We start from the raw sequence: 22,188 nt of genomic DNA on the forward strand, positions 1-22,188 counted from the left end.
TAGGTTTGGTGACCTAGGGTCTAAGACTAGCAGGGCTCCTGGGGACGTGATCAGCAGGGTTATCAATGACTCACATGATAGCCAGTGACCCTAGGGACCCTATAAAGAAACTTTTAGAGGCTGGAGAGACAGATACCTTAGTGGTTAAGAGCACTGGTTGCTCTTCCAGTGGACCCGGGTTCAATCCCTAGCACCCACATGGCAGCTCACAATTGTCTGTAACTCCAGTTCCAGATGATCTCACACCCTCACACAGACATACATGCAGGCAAAATGCAGGTGCATATGAAATAAAAATAAATAAAAATTTTAAAAGAAACGCTAAACACAGGCTGGTGATGTGGCTCAGTTGGTAGAAAGCATGTCACCCTGGGATTGGTCCCCAGCACTACATAAACCAGCTATGGTGGCTCACACCTGCAATCTCAGCCCTCAGGAGGGAGGAAGAAGCAGAAGTTCAAAGTCATCCTTTAGCATGGTATGTTTAAGGCCAACCTGGGCTATGTGGGTCCCCTTTCTAAAAAATAAAACAGCATCCTTAAAAAAAAAAAAAAAAAACAACCCCCAAACAAACAAACCCACACCCCAAACAGGAAGGAACTCTGGCAGGAAAGCCCCACTTCATGCCAGAAGGAGGTAGTGAAGCAGGACGCCTGCTTCTGGACATTTCGCTGGCGTCTAATATTAACTGATAACGTACTAGCCAACCCCATCAATAATTCCCATTTATTGAGTGCGTGGTGTATGCCAGCGCCGCCACGAGCCTGGGGTGCGTGATCTCCCAGAATTCTGTAAACAACGGGGAGAGTGATTTTTTCCCTTTTATGGAAGAGGCAAGAGAGACTTAGGGATGTTATTTCTTGCCCAAGACACCTCAGACATGAGGCCAGAACCCGAAGACAAACGTACTTACTTTCAAATCCATTCCTGAGGATGCTGGGGCATAACCAGCCCCCAAATGCAGAGGGCTAGGGGCTTCAGCCCTCCTTGTTTCCCACACTGGTCTTCCTGGTGACTTGGCCTATCTCACCTGCGATGGGGGTGGGTTCAGGTACAAGGACAACAGAGGACCTCCTTCAGGGCCTGGACTCCTGTGTGGCACCCCGTCTGGCAGATCTATTCAGCTGTGGCTCCTCTACCTGTTCAGACACCTCTGGGAGCCAGGCTGGAAAGCCTGTGACTCCAAGGGACACTGTAGTCCAGCGGGCAGCATAAAGCTGGAGACATAGCTTGGCTCCTCCCCTAGTGATCAGGCTCCGCCCCTCAGTGAGCCTTATCTGACTTGTGGTGCTCACTGGGAGGACTAGGAAAGAGCAAAGCTGCTCAGCTGTTGCTTGGAGGAGGCTAGTTCTGTGTTGTGTCTGCGTTGCCTTCTGCTGACAGATGGAGGACAAGAGACAGCCCGGTGTAGGGGGTAAAAAGTAGGCACTGACTTTGAATTTGCCCCGGCACTTGGTGAGGCAACCCTTCTAAGCTTTAGGGCCTCATGGAAGAAAGGGCACGATGAGGGCCCTTCCTTACAGGGCTCTGTGCAGGCAAAGGGGGTCACCAATGAGATGTGTACACAGCATAGGGCGCTGGACCTACTCAAGTTCAATAGATGTCAGTCCTTGTTATTAAGGATGGCAGCGGAGCATCCACCCCCACCCCAGCTCCCGGAACAGCCTTGCCTGATCGCCCCGCCCAAGGCAGGACTCCCAATTTTCCTGTTAACAGCATTGGTGTTTCTTGAACACACTTTGTAATTACACTGTACGTGTGTTTACTTGTCTGGGAGAGCAGAGGCCATCTCTTCTCCACTGCCCACTCCTTAGCACTAAGAACAAGAGCATAGTTGATGTTGAATGTCTCCTCCCATGTCCCTCAGGCAGGACAAGCCATCTTTTTCTTAGAGGCTATGACTTTCAGAGCCCCCAGCCTTCTCTAGCCGTGACCCCCCCCCCCCCCCCCCCGCACCCGAGTCAGGGAAGGGCTGCAAGCTTTGTATCAGCTAAACATCTGTGGGGCTGATCCCGGCCCTGCGCTCACCTATGTGGCCAGGGCTCATGATGGATGAAGGGATAGGACAACCTCTACCCTCGCCGCTGCGGTCCGCAGCTGTCTGGCCTAGGTCCCGTAGGCACACTGTTTCTCCACCCTTCGTGGCTCCCACTCACCTGTGCCTGGTGTTCAGGTTTTCCCTCTGCTCTCTCCTTTCTTACAGCCCCACCTCCGAGGTCTCCCTTGCCTCCTAGCCTCAACTGAGACCAGGACCCACAGGGCATGGCGGACGGACGTGTGGGGCTGGGGGAGGCACTCTGTGAATCCAGATGTGATTTTGTTTATGTTTCCAGAGTGAGAGAGGGAGCTGCAGACGGCTGCTGCTGGGGGAGGGGTGGTCGGGCTGCAGCCCCCTGCCCCAAACTCACCTCCCCATTCTCCCCCAGCGTGTATATCTGGCCCTGGCTCTATAACAGAAGCCCATCCTGCAAGTCCCAGCCTGGAACTGACCTATCCTTCATGAAGGATCTCCCCATGGTTCATCTGAAGGTGAGAAGACCTGCAGAAAGATGCCTGGCTTTGGAATCTCAGGGCCTATTTGCTTAGTGTGACCTTGGCCCAGTTACAGACTCCTGGAGCCTGCGTTCATGAAGTTGGTGATGACCTGGTTTGAGACTGCTCTTCCTTCTGACTAAGCCGGTGGCAGTGCCCATCCCAGCCAGGGCTTGCCCGAGTCCAGCTCCAGGGCAGTGCCAGGCTCCACCACAAGGTGATACCGAGCAGAGCCCGACCCCCCCTTCCTCCCGCAGCAGCTGCAAGCATTTTGTTTTGCCATCAGAAGTGACTGACTTAAGGGAAGCAGAATTTTACAGGCAGTTTACAGGCTGGTCTTGTTCAGTAGTTTCCAAAAGCCGGGGTGGGGGGCAGAGGCGGCCAGCAGCCTCCTCCAGGAGTTAAGATAGAAGAGAAGTGAGAAGTGAGCCCAGGGTAGGGGACACTTTCTCCGCAGAGTCGCATGCCCTGGGTGGAAGCTAGTAAGTACTTGGGGCCTTAGGATAGGCAGAGGTAGAATCTGCCTGGACTATGGAACATTCGGTGCTCCTATGCTAGTCCTCCCAGAACACCCAGATCTGGGCTCCCCGGGGAAGGAAGGGATGGGGTCTCGGGAGCAGATCGCTCCAGCTCTAAAGAGGTTCTCAGAAAGTGCAGCCCTACGATGTAGGTCAGCAAGGGTCTTACTACAACCTGGGACACTGAGGATCAATCAGGCCCGGTCTGAGGGCTTGCAGAGCTCTTGCCTTGGGAGCAGAGGGGTCTCCTGACAGTGCTGAGAGGCTAGCGAGCACAGGAAGGGGGGCGGGGAGCTCCTGTCCGGACTGCCTCGGGTCTTCCCTCCTACCCACAGTATCGGGGTGGCGCAGTTGTTCCCCGTGCGTTGGCCCCCCTCTTCAGGCGAATGAAGCAACCGGGGCTCAGTGGTGCTTAGCACGCTCGGACTATGGTTTTAATAGACGTACATGGACAAGTCGATATAGACAGATTTATAATTCTATACAGTCAGTCCGACATACACAGGGACGCTGTAAACGGGCGCGGGCCAGAGAGCGGGTGTGCAAAGTGGGCGGGGGCCCTGGGGCTGCGGCCCCGCGCTCTCCTGGCTCGACACTTGAACGGGCAGGCAGTGAGGTGGGGGCTGTTCGCTGGGACAGAGGGCCACCTCCTGGACCCAGAGTGAAGCAGAGGGCCCGGCTGGCGGCTAAGCTTGGGGCTGGGAAACTTGGAGCTGAGCCCTTCCCCTCCTGCTGCCGGACTGGCCACCGCCAGCTGCGGCTCTGTGGCCTGAAGTGTGCGGGCCCCCTGGCGCAAGGCTGCTGGGCTCTTCCAGGCACCCCGGGGCCCTGGCTAATCCAGCGCGAAGGCCGGATCCCCGGCAGACGCGGTCATCCCCAGCCAGGCGCAGGCTCCAACAGCAATCCTCCCGGCACGCGCTCGGCCGGGCCACACTCGGAGAGGGCCTCACGGTTCTTGACCTGGTGGACGATCCCAGGCCCTCCAGGCTCCCTACATTCAGTTCACCGGCGCAGGCGCTCAGGCCGGCCGGGACGCAGGCGACCAGGGCGTCTTCTCCCTGCGGCCTCGGCGCTGGCTTCCCCCGCCACGTCCCCTCGGTGGAGTGGACAGCTGGGGCCCGTGGGGCCGAACACCCCACCTGCGCCATCGCCAGGGAAATTGCAACTCACCCCCCCCCAGCATTTTTCTCCGACGTCTTTGTGCTCCCCCCCTCCCCGACTTTCTTTCTTCCCTTTTTATTCTTTGGGGGCAGAGTGGGGTCCGGAAAAGCAAACACAAAACCAACCTGGAGGCGGGGTGGGGAGGAAGGGGCTGCGCAGAGGCGAGGTCCGCGGTGCTGCGAGCGCCCCGCGTGCTCCGCGCGCTCCCGCTGCGCCTTGCCGGCCGGCGGCCCCGGGGACCCGGCGGGGCGGTCAGCTGTTGTACTGACAAGCGTTGAGGCCCGAGGCCGGGCCCTGCAGGCCGCCGTAGCCAAATGACGAGTGCTGCTTGGACTTGAGCCGCAGGCTGGCGAGGCTCGAGTTGCACGTGTCCCGGTAGACGCTGTAGGGCGAGGCGGGGGTGCCGTAGGGGCAGGCGCCCGGCGACATGGCCGAGTTGAGCGAGGAGCCGGTGAGGTTGTTGATGTTGTTGAGGCCCGAGTTGGGCATGCCGGGCACAGCGCCCGGGCCCATGCTGGACGGCATGGTCATGGAAGAGATGGAGCTGGGGGCCGAGAACATGGACTGAGAGGACAGCGGGCTCATGGAGTTGAAGAAGGTGAAGCTCTTGGTGGACAGCGGCGCCGGTGCCAAGCTCTTGGCGGCCCAGTTGTTGTAGGAGTAGCCGGCGGCGTACACGTCCTCGTAGGGCTGCACCAGGCCGCTGAACTGCGGCACGTAGCCGCCCTTGCACAGGTCCAACTGCTGGTTCCGCTCCCGCTTGCGCCACTTGGCTCGCCGGTTCTTGAACCAGACCTGGGGAAGCAAGCAGGGAGAAAACCGTCAGGGCCGAGGGGGCCTGGAAGGCCCCTCACCCCTCACCTGAACCTTTGCTGCCTCCTCGCCCAACACCCCTTTCTTCTTCTTCTTTTCCTTCTGCCCCTGCCGAGGTTTTTGTAATGGTCCCTTTCCTGTCTCCAGAAAACACGAGCCTTCCTCTGTCTTCCCGCTTTTTTTAAAATCATCTTCCCCAAGTTAAATTGATTTTCTTTTCCCAACTCGGATTCTCTTTTGTTTGAACAAATATTCGTTTTCCTTTTCCCCCCTCTCAACTTGTCTCCTTTCTACCGCCCCACTCCAAGTGGGGCACATCTCTCTTCTAAATAATTCAATCTTTTTCTTCTCCCTCAAACACAAAAAATACTTTTCTCTCCGGAAAATGACTGTGTCCAGATTTTTTCAGACGAGTTTCATTGTTCAGTTTGTTTTCATCTGTATTTAGAATATTTAATAATTTTCCTCCTGCCCAAAATGTAGATTTTTGTTCACTTCTTGACTATCTAAACTTCAGTCTGTTTTTTTCCTGTATTTCTCGTCCTCATTTTTACTCTTTTCTAAATATTTAGTTTATCCCTTTTTTGAGCTATCTGGCCTCCACTGCTTCTCTGAAATAGTTGATCCTTTCTTTTTCTAAATGCTCAACCTCTTTGCTTCTCCCTTAAATATTTAATTTCTTTCCTGCTGCCTAAATATATTCCAAATACGTTTCTCTGCAAATATTTAATTTCCGAAAGTTTACAAGTTTCTCTCTAATCTCCACCTTCATTTTCCCCCAACCATGTCTTCCCCAACCTCACCTATCTGCCTACCATTGACCCCCGATCTCCTAGCTCGTTCTCCAGTCCAGAACCCCTGTACCCCAGCTTTTCCCAGGCCCTGACTCCATCTACCCCACCCCACCCCAACTGCCATAAACCTGGGCAGGATTAGTGAGCTCGGAATTACAGGGTGCCCGTGCATCCAGGGTCCCACTGGGTCAGACCAATTTCCCTGGGGAGGGCTGGGGGCAGGGCTTATGGCAGGGGTTCTGTGGGTCATGTGGGACTTTGGACTGGCTTGAGAAGTGCTTCCAGGGTCTGATTAAATATTTGCCACCCAGGGAAGAAACGATTCCCGTACTTCTCTTTTAAGAAAGTGTAGCATTTGCTGGGGACTGTGGGAGGTGCCAGAATACAGCTTGGCCTTGAGTCTGGGGCCTTACAAACGAAAAGCTGTAGTGGGGGGTAGCGACTGGCCACCAGGGTCCCCACTCCACACGACCCCAGGCCTACAGTGGCAAAGGCATCAGGCAAAGGCCCAGGAGTGCCTGGCTGACCGGCCGGGAAATGTTGGAAAATATTCCAAAAACAGCTTGGAGAAAGTAAACTCAGAATGAGACCACCGCTCCAAGAAGCTTGAGGACCCCCTTCCCCCCACCCCCTGCCCGGTACTCAAGCACCTTTCTGGGGCCGTCCAGGCGCGCCCTGCCTTTCCCTTTCGTTTTCCAGGGGATGGAGGCTCAAAGCTCCCGAGGTCCTTAGCGGCAGAGAATCCTCTGCCCAATCTCAGACCCTAAGTAACTCTGCGACCTGACAGAGTTCTCTGGGGTAGGGACGGGGTCTTCCGACGGGGGCTGCAGTAGACTCTGCGGGTCACGTAAAAGGGCTTGGAAAGTAGCAGCCTAGGGGCCTAGCTGACGCGGGTGGCTGGGGCCTGAAGTGGGGTCTCTGGCGAGAGAGGGGGAGGTCTGCGAGGTCAGAGGTAAGTCTGAGCTACCGAGGGCCCCGCCAGAGGTGGCCAGCGGGTAGGGTCGCCCTGCACGCGCCCCACGCTCGCTCACCCGCACTCGCGGCTCAGTGAGGTTGGTCCACACCGCGATCTCCTCTCTCATGCTCATGTCCGGGTAGCGGTTCCTTTGGAACGTGGCCTCCAGCTCTTGCAACTGCTGGCTTGTGAAGTGAGTGCGTTGCCGCCGCTGTTTCTTCTTCTTGGCTGGATCCTCTGCTCCGCCGCAGCCTGCGCTGCCGGGGGCACCGTCCTCGGGCCCCTTGGCTTCCCCGCCGCGCTCCTTGTCTGCAGCAGGTAGGAAGGGCGCGAGTCACCTCGGGCTAACACTACTGCACCGGGTCCCGGCTCCACCGAAGCGCCTGCCTGCGGAGTGGTGGCTGCCCTCCCTCTGGCCTGGGGCCCTGGGAACTGTCCCCCACTGGAAAAGAGCCGGCGGGGTGCCGGTCCTCAGTGGGCACCTCTAGGTCTGGTGTGCCACCGAGAAGAGCCCAGACGCCCCAAACGGGCCTGGGTTCCCGGCTAGGCGGGGCCTGCTCCTGCAGCCCGAGCTGGATGCGGCCCTGCAGCTCCCGTCACCAGCAAAAGCGCGCTGTGTTTGGAGACTCTTGCGGGTCTAAATCTGACCGGGGCACCTCTGCTTTTCTGAACTAGTATGGGAACCTTTCAGGTGAAGCTAGCAGATTTGCTGGGTAGGAGCCCGCTGGTAGCCTGAGACGTTTGCTCGCCAAGGCTATGTCAGAGCCACAATGGCCTCGAGTCCCAAGGTCTAGAAAACCCACCAATTGCAGCCTAGATAGACAGATTCTATCTAAATGACCCGGGCTTCTCTGCCTCTTTAAAGCCACAGGAGATGCGCACAGTCAATAACATTCAAATATAAAGAAAAGGAATTTAAAAACAAGACAGAAGCCTAGAAAAGTTCAGAGCTCTCCACCTAAAAACAGAAAGCTCCGCAAATCCTCAAAGCTAGGCAGACAGAGAGCAAATGTAAATCTAGAAGTCAAAACCGTTCGTGCAAACACACCCCTAAACTAAATACACAGGCAAATGTGTATAAACTTCAGTCAGATAGGTATTCCTCTGAAAAAATATGTATCATTGCAAATAAATTTTAGACTCCTTCACAGTAACACCCTGGTAGAGATTTTCAAACCCTAGAGAAATACATTATAGCTAGACTATTTAAATCCACAAAATAAAAGGGCTACAATGGGTTTTGAGAAAAGCTCAGAGAAATGCGCCATTTTGGACTGACTTATAAAATTTTCTCCAAGAATCATGCGGCATGTAGTGTAGATATTTTAAATTTCAGAGAGATATGCCTAGTGAATTGTTTCAAAGGAAGCATACCGTTAAAATAGCTAATTTCCCCCCGCTGATCTGATTTAAAAACCAATCTATAACTATAGTTTTCTTTTTTCTTTTTTTTTTTAAACAAACACCACGCTTACAACTTTTGAAAACAAAAGTACAGTCAAAGCTTTGTTTTCTAACCAAGCAAACAGACCTGCTGGGGAAAGTCACTTAGAGATGCAAAACAGAAACAAACAGAGATTAAATCACTGTGGAAGAGACGCCCAAGGCCCGGGACAGCGGGCAGCCCGTGGCTCCGCGGCCACTCGGGATTGCGACCCCGTGAACCGGTCTGCAAACGGCCACGGCCGAAGTCGCCCCATCGAGGGCCCAGCTCAAGCTTTTGGTTTAAAAAAAAAAAAGGCAGGCGGAGATTGTAGAGTGGGTCTGGAAGCCGCCCTGGCCGGACCCCTGGCGGCTCTGAGCTAGGGCGTCCACGTGGGCCGGGATCCCTCCAGCGGGGTTCCTCCGGCCCTGCCCCGAGTCAGGCCGCGCCTCCTGGCCCGCTGGCTCCCGCAGTCCCGGGGAGCTCGGTTTTACTGAGCCCCCGCTTCTGTTCTGTTCTGGGCACCCGCCCCTCCTCTAGGACCCTCTCCTCCATCTGCACCGCCTGGCCTGTCAAGGTGTCCGCCGGCCTGCGTCTCTCGGGGCACTTTGTCTCGCCTGCCCCTCCATTCCCTTCTCCATCTGCTGCTTGCCCTGCGCCCCAGCGGCTCGCCAGAGACCTGTTCGGGGAAAACTCAACTTTTTTTCCCCTCGCGCGTGCTATTTGCTCCTTTTCCACAGGGGCTGTCAGTCCCACTCTGGGCTTGGCGTGTGGAGACTGCTTGGAAGCGGCTTCGTGTGTGCGTGCGAGCGTGTGTGTAAATTTCCGCGTTCATCGTCAGGTCGAGACCGGGGAAAAAAGAAAGCTCCCGAATGCCGCGGCGCAGAGGGGACCCGGCCGAGCGCCAAGCCGCTGGGTGCGCGCCGCCGAGGCTGGGTGCACGCCGCGGGGAGCCGCGCTTACCTGGCAGATCCGTGTCGGACGACTCGCTGGCCGAGTTCTCCAGCGGCTCCCGGGGGTCGGCGGCGCGGGCCAGGTGGAAGCTGGGCCCCATGTCGTGCGGCGGCGGCGGCGGTGGCCGCAGCCCCTCAGGCAGCCTCTCCAGGCTCATGCCTCCCTTGAAGGCGTCCATGGAGGTGGGGACCGCAGCGGGCGCTCCAGGGGCCGGGGCCGGGCGCGCCCGGCCGCCCGGGCTGCGACCTGTTGGGGACAAGAGCGCGGCGCCTAAGCGGCTGCCCCCCAGGGCTGCCCGCGCCCACAGCGACGCCGCCCGCGCTCCATCGACCGCCCGGGGCTGCGGGGCCGGGCGCGGGGCTCCGTGCTCCGCCACGCGCTCCGGCTGCTCCGGCCTCAGCCGCCCGGCCGGCCCGGGCCCCCACTCCGGATTCGAGGCCGGTTTCTAAGGCTGGGGACGGAGCCCGCAGAGTCTGTCTGAAAACGACAGCGCGCGCCGCCAGGTTCCAGCAGTCCCTGCGCCAGGGGTGGTGGGTGGGGTGGGCCTGGGTGGGAGGGGGCTGGGAGAGAAGGAGGGAGGGCGCGAGCGTGCAGGGGAGCGAGCGAGCGAGCGCGGGCGGAATCCAGCTCCGAGTCGCTCGCGCCGCGCCCTCTCCGCCGCCCTCCCTCCTTCTCTCCCTCCCTCCCGGCCTCGCCCGCGCCCTCCCCCTCCGCAGCCACCTTCCCGCCGCCTCCCCCCCCCCCCCCCCCCCCGTGGCCTCACCGCGCCTCTCCCTCCTTCCCCGGTGACACACCGACTTCTCCCTCGGCCGCACAAAAGAAACGCATCTGGCCTGCGAGTCCCGCGCGGCTGGTGCCCACCTTGGGGCCCCCAAATGACTTGTTTCGTCGCTGAGAGTCAACTCCTGTCTGGGCCGCTTCGAAGTCCCCAGGCGCTGGCGAGAACAACCTAGGATGAGTGAAGGTTCGCGGAGCAGGATCGCTCTGAGCCGGCGCCTCTGAGCCAGCGCCAGGGCGGGGGCCGAGCCAAGGGCCGGTTCCCGGTTCCCGCAGCTCCCAGCGGTGTCCTCGAGGGGCCGCCGGCCCCTCCTTCCCCAGTCTCTTCTCCCAGGAACTCGGGCCGGTTGAGTGACAGCAGCCGGCGAGCTCTAATGGGCCCCCGGATGCTGTCTTCTAATTAGCTTGGACACTCTCCCCTAAGGCTGCTCTCAGGCCTTCCTCTGCACCGCAGTCAATTTTCCGGGATTGGGATAGAAATGATGGCTTCTAATCAGACGAAACGTTTCTGTTGGCCCTAGGCCGTGGTGAGTGGGGCTGGAGACCCCAAGAGCCCGGTCAGGCCCATTACCTTTTCCTCCTCCCCCCCTTTGTTTTGCACCTCCAACGATCAGGATTTGGCAGCCACAGGGTAGGCCTTGCCAGCCTCTGCCCTGCTTTCTGACTTCCCAGGGCTTCGGGCACAGGCCTGGTAGGCCAGGTGACTGCTGTCTCCAGACCCCGGGCTGAGAGCCCAGGAAGTTTCTAGTCTCCGACACTGTGCTAGGAAACTGTAGCTCCAGAGCTTCCCTCTCCCCAAGCAAAGACTTTACCCTCTAGGCTCCCAAGAGTGATTCCCCCCAGAAGTCCTCAAGGTTCAATGAAGTTTGTCCAAGGATTTTATCCAACAATTGTTAACTGGCCCAGGGACCTCAGCGTCTTGAGTAAACAGGTCACAACGGAGGTAGCCCTGACCTGCTTCTCCGGCCACAGGGAGACCTCCAGGCTGCCTCTGGGCCTCACCTGCAGATCTCTCCCTGAACCAGCCACTGGTGGGGTGGGAGCCCTGGTAGGTGGGACTGAAGCCCCGGGGGAGAAGCACTTCCCTGTTCTCTAGGCTCAGGGCCCAGAGCCCAGGGCATCTTCATCTCCGCAGTCATTATGGACTGGTCCTACAGGTGCCAGTGTGTTAGTGGGGACGTGCAAGGCTCGGCCTTTGACCCTCCTCCTGCCTTCTGCACCTCCCGAGGGAACCGGGCTGGGTTCCTTGGTGAGAACTGTGGGGGCAAGGGCAGACATGCAGGGTGGGACCAAGATTGCCTCTTACTGCCTTGGCCTTGCTCCAAGGTGCCCAGCTCCTTAGGGCCTGACCCATTTTCCCTGTTGGAGTGCAGGAGGCAGAATCTAGGCAAAGATGGAGGAGTATGCTTCCCAGGGACTCTTGGTTTCTCCTGGCAAGTGGTGCTCATCGCGGCCAGGTTGAAATCAGCTTGACCAGAGGAAGAGGTGCATGGGGAAAGCATGGTTGCCCAGTAAGTAGTTCCCTCAGCTTCACTGTTTACCCCACTTCGTGGATGAATGTTCCACGGCAGCAAACGCCCCCTTTCAAGGAGATATCCAGGTACTGCAGCTGTCCCCCAATATCGCCCAGGAGGCACCCTGGTGGGATGCGGTGTACCCTTGGACACAGGAGTGCTGCTTGGTGTAAAAGGGGGTGTGGTCTAAGCCCACTAAAGTCAGGCAAGGTGGACAAGCACAGTGCACCTCTGCATGGGTACAGAAATGATCTGCCCATGGGTACTATGAGCCAGGTCCTACAGGATGGGGACTGTGGATGCACTAAGCTCTCTCTGCGCACCCCTCTGGGCCCAAGCTCTGGGTAGACACAGCACTCCTTTTATTTGGAGATCTCAAGGTTTGCCAAGTGGGTGGAAAGGTCTTCAGACCCTCTCAGATGACCTTTCCACTATCCCCACAGACTCTGAGCCCCAAAGAAGCACCAGAAGACTGGTGGGGACCGCCAGAGCAGTCTGTTTTCAAACCGTCCTGAGTGGTTATGGGCAGGGGAAGGACCAGCAAGAGGCTGTGCCCCCATCCTGGGTGTGCTGAAGGACGGGGTCTGAATACGTTCTCTGCTCTTGCACACTTACCCCCTCCCCACCTCCCCCACTGTCCTAGACTAAGCAGGGGCTTCCGGTGTGCTCCTGCGCACACAGGGATAGGAAGCCACAGTCTTTCCGGAGCAGAGGCTCCACGTGCAGTCCCCTTCAGTTTGATGTGTGACTTGGACACGGCTGGACCTCTCACTGAATCTCAGTTCTCATGTTCAATGGGAGAGTCTGTTGTTTCAGCCTCCAGGTCACTTAGAGATGGGCCGGAGCGGTGGAGGGAGGGAGGGGGCTCACTGAAGTCGGGCTGTGAGCTCCAGTCCCCTCTCCTCCCCACCTGCACAGAGCGGCAATCTTTCTGTGACTCAAGAAACTTGGAGACTGTGATCCCGAGGAGCCTGGGCTGCTGTGGAGGGTTGAAGTAGTCAACACAGGACCTTTGCTGAAGCTAGGCTTATTCAAAACAGAATCTGGCAAAAGAATGGTTTAGTAATTTAATTCTTTCGAAGGCTGAGTGGAGGACTCTCATGGGGGCCATCTGTTTGTCCCTATGTGGGTATGTTGCCCTAAAATCTGTCCCCCTAGAATCAAGAGATTTTAGGAAAAAGGAAAGAAGGAATGTGCCATGGCTTGCCCCCAGGGCCATCCGTGACTCTCTGGGACATTCCAGCCCTAAGCCTCTTAGGCTGTGGAGAAGTTCAAACTAGAAAACCCAGTTTTTGGAGTGCATCATGGACCACCTACCTCTTTTTGCCCCATCCAATACCCCCTCCCCAATAAATGCTCTTATTTTGTTTTGTTGTTCTTGTTTTGGTATACAAGCAATTACAGACAGGCACATAGAGTCCAGGTGGAAATCAGATCAACCTTGTTGGATTCTGTCAGTTTCCCAGAAGGTTCCTGCCAATTGAAGTTTCCTTGAGGGGCAGAGATGTGTGGGAATGCTGACTGGGTGAGACAGCTGGCCACCAGGTACAATGGAAGTGTAGGGCTTGGCGCTCTCCGTGGCTGGCACAGCTCTCGCTCTCCAGGCCCGTGCTCATTCACATTTGCTCCCATGCTTTCTGGTTCTAGAGAGCCATTGAACTAAGGGAATATCGGACGGCTAGGAAACTGGTGGCGGTTGTCACTCGCTGTGGAGCGGAGGGTCGGCTTTGTTTTCTGCTCTTCCACGTTATCAATTGCCCCCGTGGAAGGAAACATCCTCACCTGCAAGCCCAGCCTCCTCCTTTTTCTCTCTGGTTGAGGCACCAAGGCCTAAAGCCACAGGGGAACCGGCGGGGCAGGGAGTCTTCTCCCTCTTCTCCAGGCCTGCCCCTGCTGCTGGTAGTTTTTGCCTTTATCGTAGACCGGGCAATTTCCCTAGTCCTCATCTTCCATCATTGGACAACAACCTGGGGTTTGTCTAGCTGGCCACGGTGGTTTTCAGGGAGATGCTAACAGAATATATAAGCCTTTGTTTCTCATAAAATTGGGTTCAATATTTTCTTAGATTTTGGTGAATTCCTAAATAGGAAAATCTTGGGACCCAGAATTTCAACCTGAGATGCCCTATACTGCGGTCAGAGGTGAGCCTCAGGGAGCACGGCTTTGCCTCATTCTTAATCAGCCTCAGTGCAGGAGACTGGACAATTTCAGAATTTGGAGACCCGGATCTAGAGAAATGATATATGCTCAGGGATTCTGTGTCAACAACTAACCAGGAGATAGACGCGAGAACGACTTCATCGGACTTTACGAAGAGTATGTGGGTTTTCTTTTAGGGGAAAGAAAAGCCCGACCTGTGCCAGTGAGAGCAGGCTACCATGGGTTGGGGCACCTCTGAGGGTGGCGGCAGGACATGGAGTCCAAGGCGGAAAAAGTCGGGCTGGTATCTACTGCTTTTTGGCGGCTTTGCTGCCCCAACGAACCAACCAACGAATGAAGCAGTTTCGTTTGGGGAAAATACCCTCTTGACGCGAAGCTATGCCCTAAGTCCCTAGCCATTCCCAGGGGCCAGCATTTCCATTCGCGGTGGGGCCCCATCCCAGGACGAGGCGGCTGCCCGCCGGCTAGCCCGCCACTGTCTCCCGCAGGCCCTTGTGTCCGGCACTGCCAGAGACGTACAGGGCTGCACCTTTGCGGTGTCTGAGCCCAGGTCCCCGACGCAGTTGCCCTCTGGAGGTGTGGGGTCGAGTGGGTCCACGGGGTAGGTGAGTTAGCATCCGGTGATGACACGATCCACCTAGGCGCAGGAACCAGTTCCTCGCGCTGCCTCGATGGCGCGCGGTCCTGCGCTGCGGGCCGGACCCCAGGCACGCCAGAGCCGACAGCGCTGGACTTGGCCACTTCCCCCGCTGCGCCTCCGAGACCCCTCGCCGCAGCCGGCGTCTCTTACCGTACCGGGGCAGCGCTGTCTGCAGCTGGTTGGCTCCGGGTTCGCCCGCCGCGGACTCTGGCTCAGGTTGCCGCCGGCTCTGCTCTGCCCGCAGTGTGGGTCTCCGCCGGTTCGTTACATCCCGGCACGCAAGGTCGGGGCTGCCTCGGTTCAACCCGCTCCTCCCGCCGCCGCCCGTCGCCCGACGCCCGCGGGGAAGGCGGGGACACCGGCCGGGGAGGCGGGAATGGGGGGTGGGGTGGGGAGAAGCTAGGCGCTCGCCTGGACCCGAGGGGAGGGGGCGGCGCGGAGTCCCACGGGCGTGGGGCCGGGACCTTTCTGCCCGCTCAGGCGACGTTGGTACAGCTCACGGCCGCGGCCGGGTCCGGGGAGCTTGCCCAGGACCTGTGTGCACAGGGAGGGGCTCAGCCCTGGGCCGGTGGAGCCCGTGGGTCCCTTCCTGGTCCAGCACACCTTCTCCAAGGTCTCAGTTTCCCACCCGGCACTGGAGGGGCTTGTCTGATTTTGGTTTAGTCGAGGTCTGGCCAGAGTTTTCCCGGGGCCTGTCAGGTGAAGGTCAAGCCAGGTCTAGCATTTCCCACTGGTCTGCCCGGCTTGAGGATAGGATCTGGTTCTGCGCTTTAGGAGTGTTGGTTGCACAGCTCTTGTTGTCCACAGAGGACTGAGGACAGACTCCGGAGTTTCTGTGTGCAGGGGTGGCATGTGTTAGGGGACACCCTCTAGACCTGCTGTGCGTGGGGGATTCCTGCCTCCTGAAAGCGCTGGGCTGCTGAGGTAAGGGTTGAGCGATCACAGGCGGACAGATCGCCTGCTGCCCTTTGTCCCGCTCTTCCACCTGAACCCTCTCTAGCGGTCACCCGGGTCTGGGACGGGGAACAGAGAGGCATGGAGCCCTGTGGATCTGTAGGCCTGGTCCTGACTAGTGGCCTTTGGGAGATGACCAGAATTCAGGGGAACTGGTAGCCAGCCCTTCACACACTCGGCGCAGTCCACTGTATGCCCCGGTGGGTGCTCTGGGCCCAAATAACGCTGCAAGAAGACTCTTCTATTCCGGGAGGGAGAAAACCCAATCGGCTGAAACTGCCTCTGCTTCCTCCAGCTCCAGACCGACTGAACCTTCGGCTGACGGGGCTGAGAGGTTAGAGGCGATCCAGGCTGGGCCTGGGACTCCTGGATTGAGAGCAACTCAGGCTGGCCTCCAACTTCCTGGAGCATCAGATCCAGGGCGGCTGATCTGGTGTAAGGTGCCGGGAGATGGCTGCTCAGCGAACCGGCATTAATGTTTCATGAGGTGCCGTCAAAGGCGGCGCCTCCCTGCCTAGTTCTAGCCGACAGCTGCTGTGGTGGATGCCCCGACTCTGTGTCTGCCTCGGTACTTGTCGGTACCCTTAGGGCCACCTGGCCTGGTAACCGGAAGACCCAAGACCCTGTCACCAATCTACAGATCCAGGATAGCTGAGGTCTGGAGAGTTAGACCCTCAGCTAGGGTGAGGAAGAGAGACTCCACAGTTTTCATTCTACCCTAAGAGCGGGTATGCAGAACTCCAGGCTCACTGGGTGGAAAGGGTTAAGAATACTGGTGGCCAGTACTTGCAGACCCGGACCTCAGACTGCCTGGCAGAAAAGCCAGTCCTTAGCTTGGAGCCTCTGGTCCTTACTGGCCAATGTCTCTTGAATCCTCCTCGCTGGTTTATGGTAAAAAATGGCCTCCCCACCTTATTAAAAGCTGCCCCATGTACCGTCATCTTTGGGCATAAAAGCAAAGCACTGGACCCTTACTGAAGGGCACATAGATGCCTGGTTTGGGTGGTATTCCCTCTGGAGTCCTCAGTGGGAAATCATGCTGCTCTATCCCTGTGCCTTAGTGATTTTCTGGGTTTTGTTACCAGCTGATGACTGGGCAGCCGGTGAGATTCTCTGCTTGCCCTTGTTCCCAGGCATTGCCTGGGGTGCCCCTCCCCCCCAAAGCTTCCTCTTGAAGCAGCAGTTGGCCAGAGTTGGAATCTTTATTGAATTATTACTAGCTGTGTGGCTTTAGGGAAGTCACAGACCGTCCAGCCTCAGTTTCCCCATCTTTGAAACGGGGAAATGAGAGAGAGCTCTTGACTATTAAGAAATTGTTAGGATAATGATGAAGGGCGTGTCTTTGAGACCTGTGAGCAAACTACTAAATGTTAATGGTGACACCCCCTGGGCCACATGTTCTTCCTTTTCTCAGGTTGTCATGGTGTTCGGTTAAGGCAGGGATGGGCCCCTTTTCTGACTTGGTAGACCTACTTCCAGGCTTTGCTTAGCTATTAGGAAGTTCCTACCCAGGACAGCTGGGCAGGCTGGTGATGTGACAGAAAGCCTGAATTTCTTGGTGAACCTGGATGGTCCCAAACATTTTCTTGTTTCTTGTTTTCTGACTTTTCAAAAAGAATGTTTCACATTTTCTCTTTGGGTCTTGGCATCGTGGGGTGCATATATGTCTTGACCTTCAATGGGAAAGGACAGTAGAACTGTCTGACACACTGACTTTGGCATACTTTTTTAAAAATATCATTTATTTTCTGTGCATAGGTGTTTTGCCTGCATGTATGTCTGTGTGAGGTGTCAGATCCTCTAGAACTGGAGTCACAGACAGCTGTGAGCTGCCATGTGGTTGCTGAGAATTGAACCTGGGCACTCTGGAAGAGCAGCCAGTGCTCTTAACCTCTGAGCCATCTCTGTAGCCCGGCATACTTCTTAATAGAAGTTTTTAATTTAGTACAAGATCCTGAGGAGACTTTGTCATACAGGATCACAGCAAACACAACAGGCAATGTCTTTGGCCGTAGTTACACCGAGTAAGCCATTTCTTACCTCAACAAAGCGAATGCAGGGGGAATTCATTCTTCCTTCACAACTCTCACTGCTACATTTTTGAAATTAATATTTGTGTAATGATTGAGTAAAACCCGGTGTAGCTCCCTGACAGCAGAGCCCAGTCTTTCCCCAGCCCCTCCCTAGGGTCGGCAAGGGGATCTGTGTGCTGATTGGTAGGGTACAACTTACTCGCCCTCTTCTGAATCAATCACTCGGTGAGAAAGAGTGGTTCAGGATTGTGGTTAGTCTACCCCGAAAGGTAGACTACTGTGGGAAGGAAGTGACCACACTCGTCTACAAGTCCATTCATAATAATTGGTAATATTAACGATGGTGATGATAATGGCAGTGAAATAAAAATGCTTTCCAAAGGAACTGCCATCCTTGGGGGTCCTCAGGATCTGCTGAAGCTGTGTGTGTGGGAGTTCCCCCAGGTGAGCAGGAGGCCTTGGCTCTCTCTGCTGGGATTGCTGAGTCTGTCAGAATTGCTGCTCTAGGGCTCTGTGGTGAGCAGAAGCTACAAGTTCCTGCCCTAATCTACAAGGAGGAGTTGGTTGGAGGCTGTAAAAGTACAGACGCTTACTTCTCTTGCATCTGGAAAGGCATTACTATGTTTGAGCGTCATTCTCCCTGTATTATGAGGCTCCCAGAAGCCTGAGGAAACCCAGAAACTATTTGGGCATCTCAAATCTTTCATTGCAGTCCATGGAGTATCTGCATGGAATAGGGGGATTTCTGACCTGGAACCCTTCTGGGCTGACCTCTTCAGATCAGCAAAAGCTTGAGAGAACCCACTTTGTGCTCAGGCTCTTAAATGAAGACAGACAGCTTCTGCTCATTTGGGTTGGGCCAAGGAAGCTGCCACACACGCCATTATTGACAATGCTGGAGAGAACAGGACCTTGAGTGACAGCCTGAGGAGCGACCTGGGACAGCTTTCCACCCCTGGGCATCTGTCCCTTGAGATGCAAAGGTTCCCAAGCATGAGAAACTGTGCTTTCTAAAGGAAAGAGAGCCACCCTGCCTTTCCTTTAGAAATTTCCTTCCCTTTTGAAATTAACATTTGTGTAATGATTGAGTAAAACCCAATTTTTTGAAAATGCCTGCTGGGCCAGCACACACCATCCCAACGTGAGTATTCATTCAGGATTTAGAAAGGAGAGGGAAACACAGACGTCTTCAAAGCACTCCACAGAGGAAAAGGGACCACAGCGCTCTAGGGACCTGGTAGCGGCTCCCACAGCCAGCCCCTGGGATGACCCCAGGACCTACCAAGGGCTGCTCCGGTAAACAAGAAAGCCAATGGCTGAGCACTAATTCCTCCACATGTGGGCATCTGCACACCTCACAGCCCTGCGAGGCTGAAAAGGGAAAGGAAGCATGGGGGACGTCCTAGAAGAATGGAACCAGATGCCACATGGCTTCCAAACCTGTGTGGGGTGTCATCCTGGAAGCAAAGAGAAACGAAGGGAGGTCGGAGTGGGAAGACGCATGTTCAGATTTGTAGTTTAGAAAGATTACTCTGCCAGAAATAGGGACATATGGAGCTCAGTGGTAGAGCATGTACTAAGCATGTGTGAGGTTCTGGGTTTGACCCCAGGCACCAACACAAGGAAAGGAAAACAAAGAGACCGCTGTATCTAGAGAGGAGCGGATGTCACGAGGTGAGATGGGAGCAGGCTACTGCAAGCTCATCTACAAAACCGTTCCGTCGTCTGTGTTTCTGTTTCTCTGCCAGTCCGTTTGCCTGTCCATTCTTCCACAAACACTAGAGGCCACAGTGTGCCATGGGGAATTCCAAGAGAAGCTGTGGACCCAGCTTCCTAGAGTTGCCTCTTTGGGGAGTCTTGGTTCACCTCCCTGCGGCTGTCATCTTCCCTGAGGCCTCAGCTGCTGTCCATGTGTCCGCTTGCTGGGTCCCGAGGAGACAGGGTACCAGGGACCTGAAGCGGTAGAACCGCTGCTGCAGCCAGGCAATCTGGGCACCAGCATGGCCAACAGTCCTGTCGGAAGCTTTTAACATAATTACTTCTGCTTGCGCTGGCTGGCTGGGCTGACGAGCTGCCCGTTTCCCTGAGTTGGAAATTTGAATTGTTTCACGACAATTGAAAGCGTGGTTGGAGACCTACTAGAGGGAGCTGCCCATGAAATATTTATGTTTCCTCAGTGTCGTGGGGGCTGTTCTCCTTCATCGTGGGAAGCCTGGGCGTGCGTGGCTGGTGGCTTCTCAGTGATTGCAATTGTTTGGGGACATGTTCCCTGCTCTTGCTTCCCTCCCAGCCCCACACATCAGCACTGCTGGACCCAAGTGGGACAGCACTTGAGAGCTGAGACCATGTGGGTAGATAGAACTAGTCCAGAGTCTGCCTGGTGCCGGAGGCCCAAAGCGAGCCAGTCTGGGTGTGAAGCTTAGCTCTGCCTTCTTACCACTGTGAGCCTTACCTCCTTAGCTGTTCAGTATGGGATGTGAGTTCTCGCCTTGCAGGGCTGTGAGGTGTGCAGATGCCCACATGTGGAGGAATTAGTGCTCAGCCATTGGCTTTCTTGTTTACCGGAGCAGCCCTTGGTAGGTCCTGGGGTCATCCCAGGGGCTGGCTGTGGGAGCCGCTACCAGGTCCCTAGAGCGCTGTGGTCCCTGTTCCTCTGTGGAGTGCTTTGAAGACGTCTGTGTTTCCCTCTCCTTTCTAAATCCTGAATGAATACTCATGTTGGGATGGTGTGTGCTGGCCCAGCAGGCATCTCTGATGGGTGAGGCGCTCTGGGAATTTGGTAAGGAATCCACATGCCTAGCCCAGGACCCAGCACGTAAATGGGGCCTGGCCAGAGGCAAGGAACTGTTGGAAAGTCCCCCCAGCCTCCTGACCTGGCAGACTGCTCAGGGCAGCAGGAGCCTCTTGTTCCTTCAACTGTTTCAGTTTCCTCTTGGCCATTTGTGGTCCAAGTGAGCCCGTACCTATGGACTGCCTCCTGCCTGAACCCGAGTGCGGAGGGGCTGGCAGTTTTGGGGCGCCAGTTGTGCTGGGTCTGTGCTGTGTTCTTTCTCTGGGCTGTTTCCTCATCACAGCCAACTGTCAGCAGGTTTGCAGATGAGGGACTCAGGTGGGGAGACGCTCAGCCACTGGCCCAAGATTCCAACTAACAGTCATAGCACAGCCCTGGATTAAACACCCAGATGAGGGCCAGGCTCCACTAGTGTCGTCCTGGGCAAGAGTTCCTTCAGCTTTCACAGCAGACAAAGACAGCAGGAACTGCTTTGCTCTCTTAGCACTGAGATGTCGAGACAATGGAGGCCGCAGAGCTCAGACTGGGTTTCCAGGGCTCTGCCTGCCTACCACCCCCACCCCCCCCCCCCCGCCCGCCCCCCGGGAGCCACATCAGCCTGAGGGTGAATGGGCTCCCCTATGTGTTCTCGCTACTTAAAGGGGGACACTGAGGTCAGCGATTCACCCCCACACTATCTCTGTCTTCTGGGGCCTCTATCTTCAAGGCCTCATTGTCTCTTCCTTGGTAGTGACTGTGAAATTAAGGTCTGGCATTTCCCCAGTGGATCCACCTTTCTGGGGGCTGACTCCCCATCCAACAGCATCTATCAGGTCACACCAACCTGACTGGCTGGGCAGGAGTTAGGGTCAGGACCTCTCTCACAGAGGTTAGACCTGGGGTGAGTGGGTACTCCTCTGCTTTCCTCCAGCTGGGGTCCAGCTTACACTCAGTCCCCACTCTAAGCCTTGAATCTTCATAGCCCTCCTTCTCCCATTCTAAATCATCCTCAAACTCAGCCTACATGCACTTCTTGTCCCAGGGGAATGCTTGATTTCAATCAGGGTGGAGGGAAGCTGGACTTCTAAAATATTAATTTGGTGTGCCTGCAGGTGGGGGCTGGGCTCCCCCTGGGCCTTGGGAACTAACTCATCTATGCACAGAGCCGAGATCCCTGCTGAATGCACACATGCAGGCCAGGGAGCTTTGGCGGGGCTGTCAAGTCTGCTGAGTTGGGAGTCAGGAGCAGGTTTGGCGAACAGAGCAGGAAGGCAGCCTCGTGGGGGTTGTGAATATGGAGTGGGGGTGCCTTGGGCCTGAAGGCTGGAGGGTGTCCCTGGGTTTGCCTCTCCCATGTGTTTTGGACCAGCAGGCCAGAGCCTGGACCATATGGTGGTAATTTCCCTGCCCCTCCTGGACAAAGCTGAGCAACATCCTTGGGAAGTCCTGGATGCTTCATGTCTAGAGAGGGTTGGGGTAGGATGCCCTATGACCCTTGCATCCCAAGATGCGTCTTCGTCTGGGAACTAGGAAGTTGGGTTAAAGCCAACAGAGCTGGTCCGGCACTGGGGCCTGAGGGCTGGCCACCACGGCTACAGCCAGGCTGTGAGGGAACCGAACCCGACAATCCCATCCAAACTAGGGAGTAAAGTTGACCTCTCTGACCACATTCCATGTGGATCTATCTACCCACTCCTTCAAAGGAGGAGAGGATGGGAGAGACAGGTGTCAAGGTAGGTGCGTTGCCTGCCTGCTCTCAGTTCCTGCAACTGTAATGGGGGTTCTCCTCAGCTTTGGCCAGTAACTGTCACTCCCAGAGAAGGGGTTGCTGTGAGCCTCCAGAGAGGTAAGGTATGGTGGACCTGGGGATCACATACTGCTTCCTTGGGGAGGGGTCTTCTGTGCTGGGTCTCAGGACACTGGTAAGCTTTCCTCAGAGCAGAGGAGGGTCCAGCAGAGAGCACAGGTGTGAAGGTGGAGGGCAGGATGAGCGAGCTGGAGCTGGGAGCTCAGTTTAGTGCATGTCGCAGAACTCTGAGGGCTCATGGGGGGGTGGTGGTGGGAGCGTTGAAGGGCCAAATGTCAGGCCAAGGGGTCCTTAAGACAACGGGGAGACACTGGAGGTGACTGGTTGAGAAAGTGGGGAGGGATCAGGAGGCAGGTCTAGGCCAGAGCCAGTGGAGAACCAAG

The 22,188-nt window shown here is 56.3% G+C and overlaps 1 protein-coding gene across 1 annotated transcript; it reads right to left on the reverse strand.

Moving 5' to 3' along the window:
* Positions 1-3,459: 3,459 nt before the first annotated feature.
* Pitx1 (paired like homeodomain 1) lies at positions 3,460-9,696 on the reverse strand. The gene is made up of 3 exons (XM_006976767.3): positions 9,160-9,696; positions 6,850-7,082; positions 3,460-5,006 (listed from the first exon to the last, which is right to left on the reverse strand). Exons 1-3 carry the CDS (start codon positions 9,326-9,328, stop codon positions 4,464-4,466), a joined length of 945 nt encoding a protein of 314 aa, XP_006976829.3. The 5' UTR covers positions 9,329-9,696; the 3' UTR covers positions 3,460-4,463.
* Positions 9,697-22,188: the final 12,492 nt, after the last annotated feature.

The sequence above is a fragment of the Peromyscus maniculatus genome, chromosome 5 (assembly GCF_049852395.1).
Source record: "Peromyscus maniculatus bairdii isolate BWxNUB_F1_BW_parent chromosome 5, HU_Pman_BW_mat_3.1, whole genome shotgun sequence".
NCBI lineage: Eukaryota > Metazoa > Chordata > Mammalia > Rodentia > Cricetidae > Peromyscus > Peromyscus maniculatus.

Excerpts from the sequence above, each read along its gene's own strand:
- Pitx1 (XM_006976767.3), bottom strand. The coding sequence starts at position 9,328 with ATGGACGCCTTCAAGGGAGGCATGAGCCTGGAGAGGCTGCCTGAGGGG. Across the intron at positions 7,083-9,159 it reads GTCCGACACGGATCTGCCAG|ACAAGGAGCGCGGCGGGGAA; the intron begins GTAAGCGCGGCT and ends TACCTGCTGCAG. Across the intron at positions 5,007-6,849 it reads TCACTGAGCCGCGAGTGCGG|GTCTGGTTCAAGAACCGGCG; the intron begins GTGAGCGAGCGT and ends TTGCTTCCCCAG.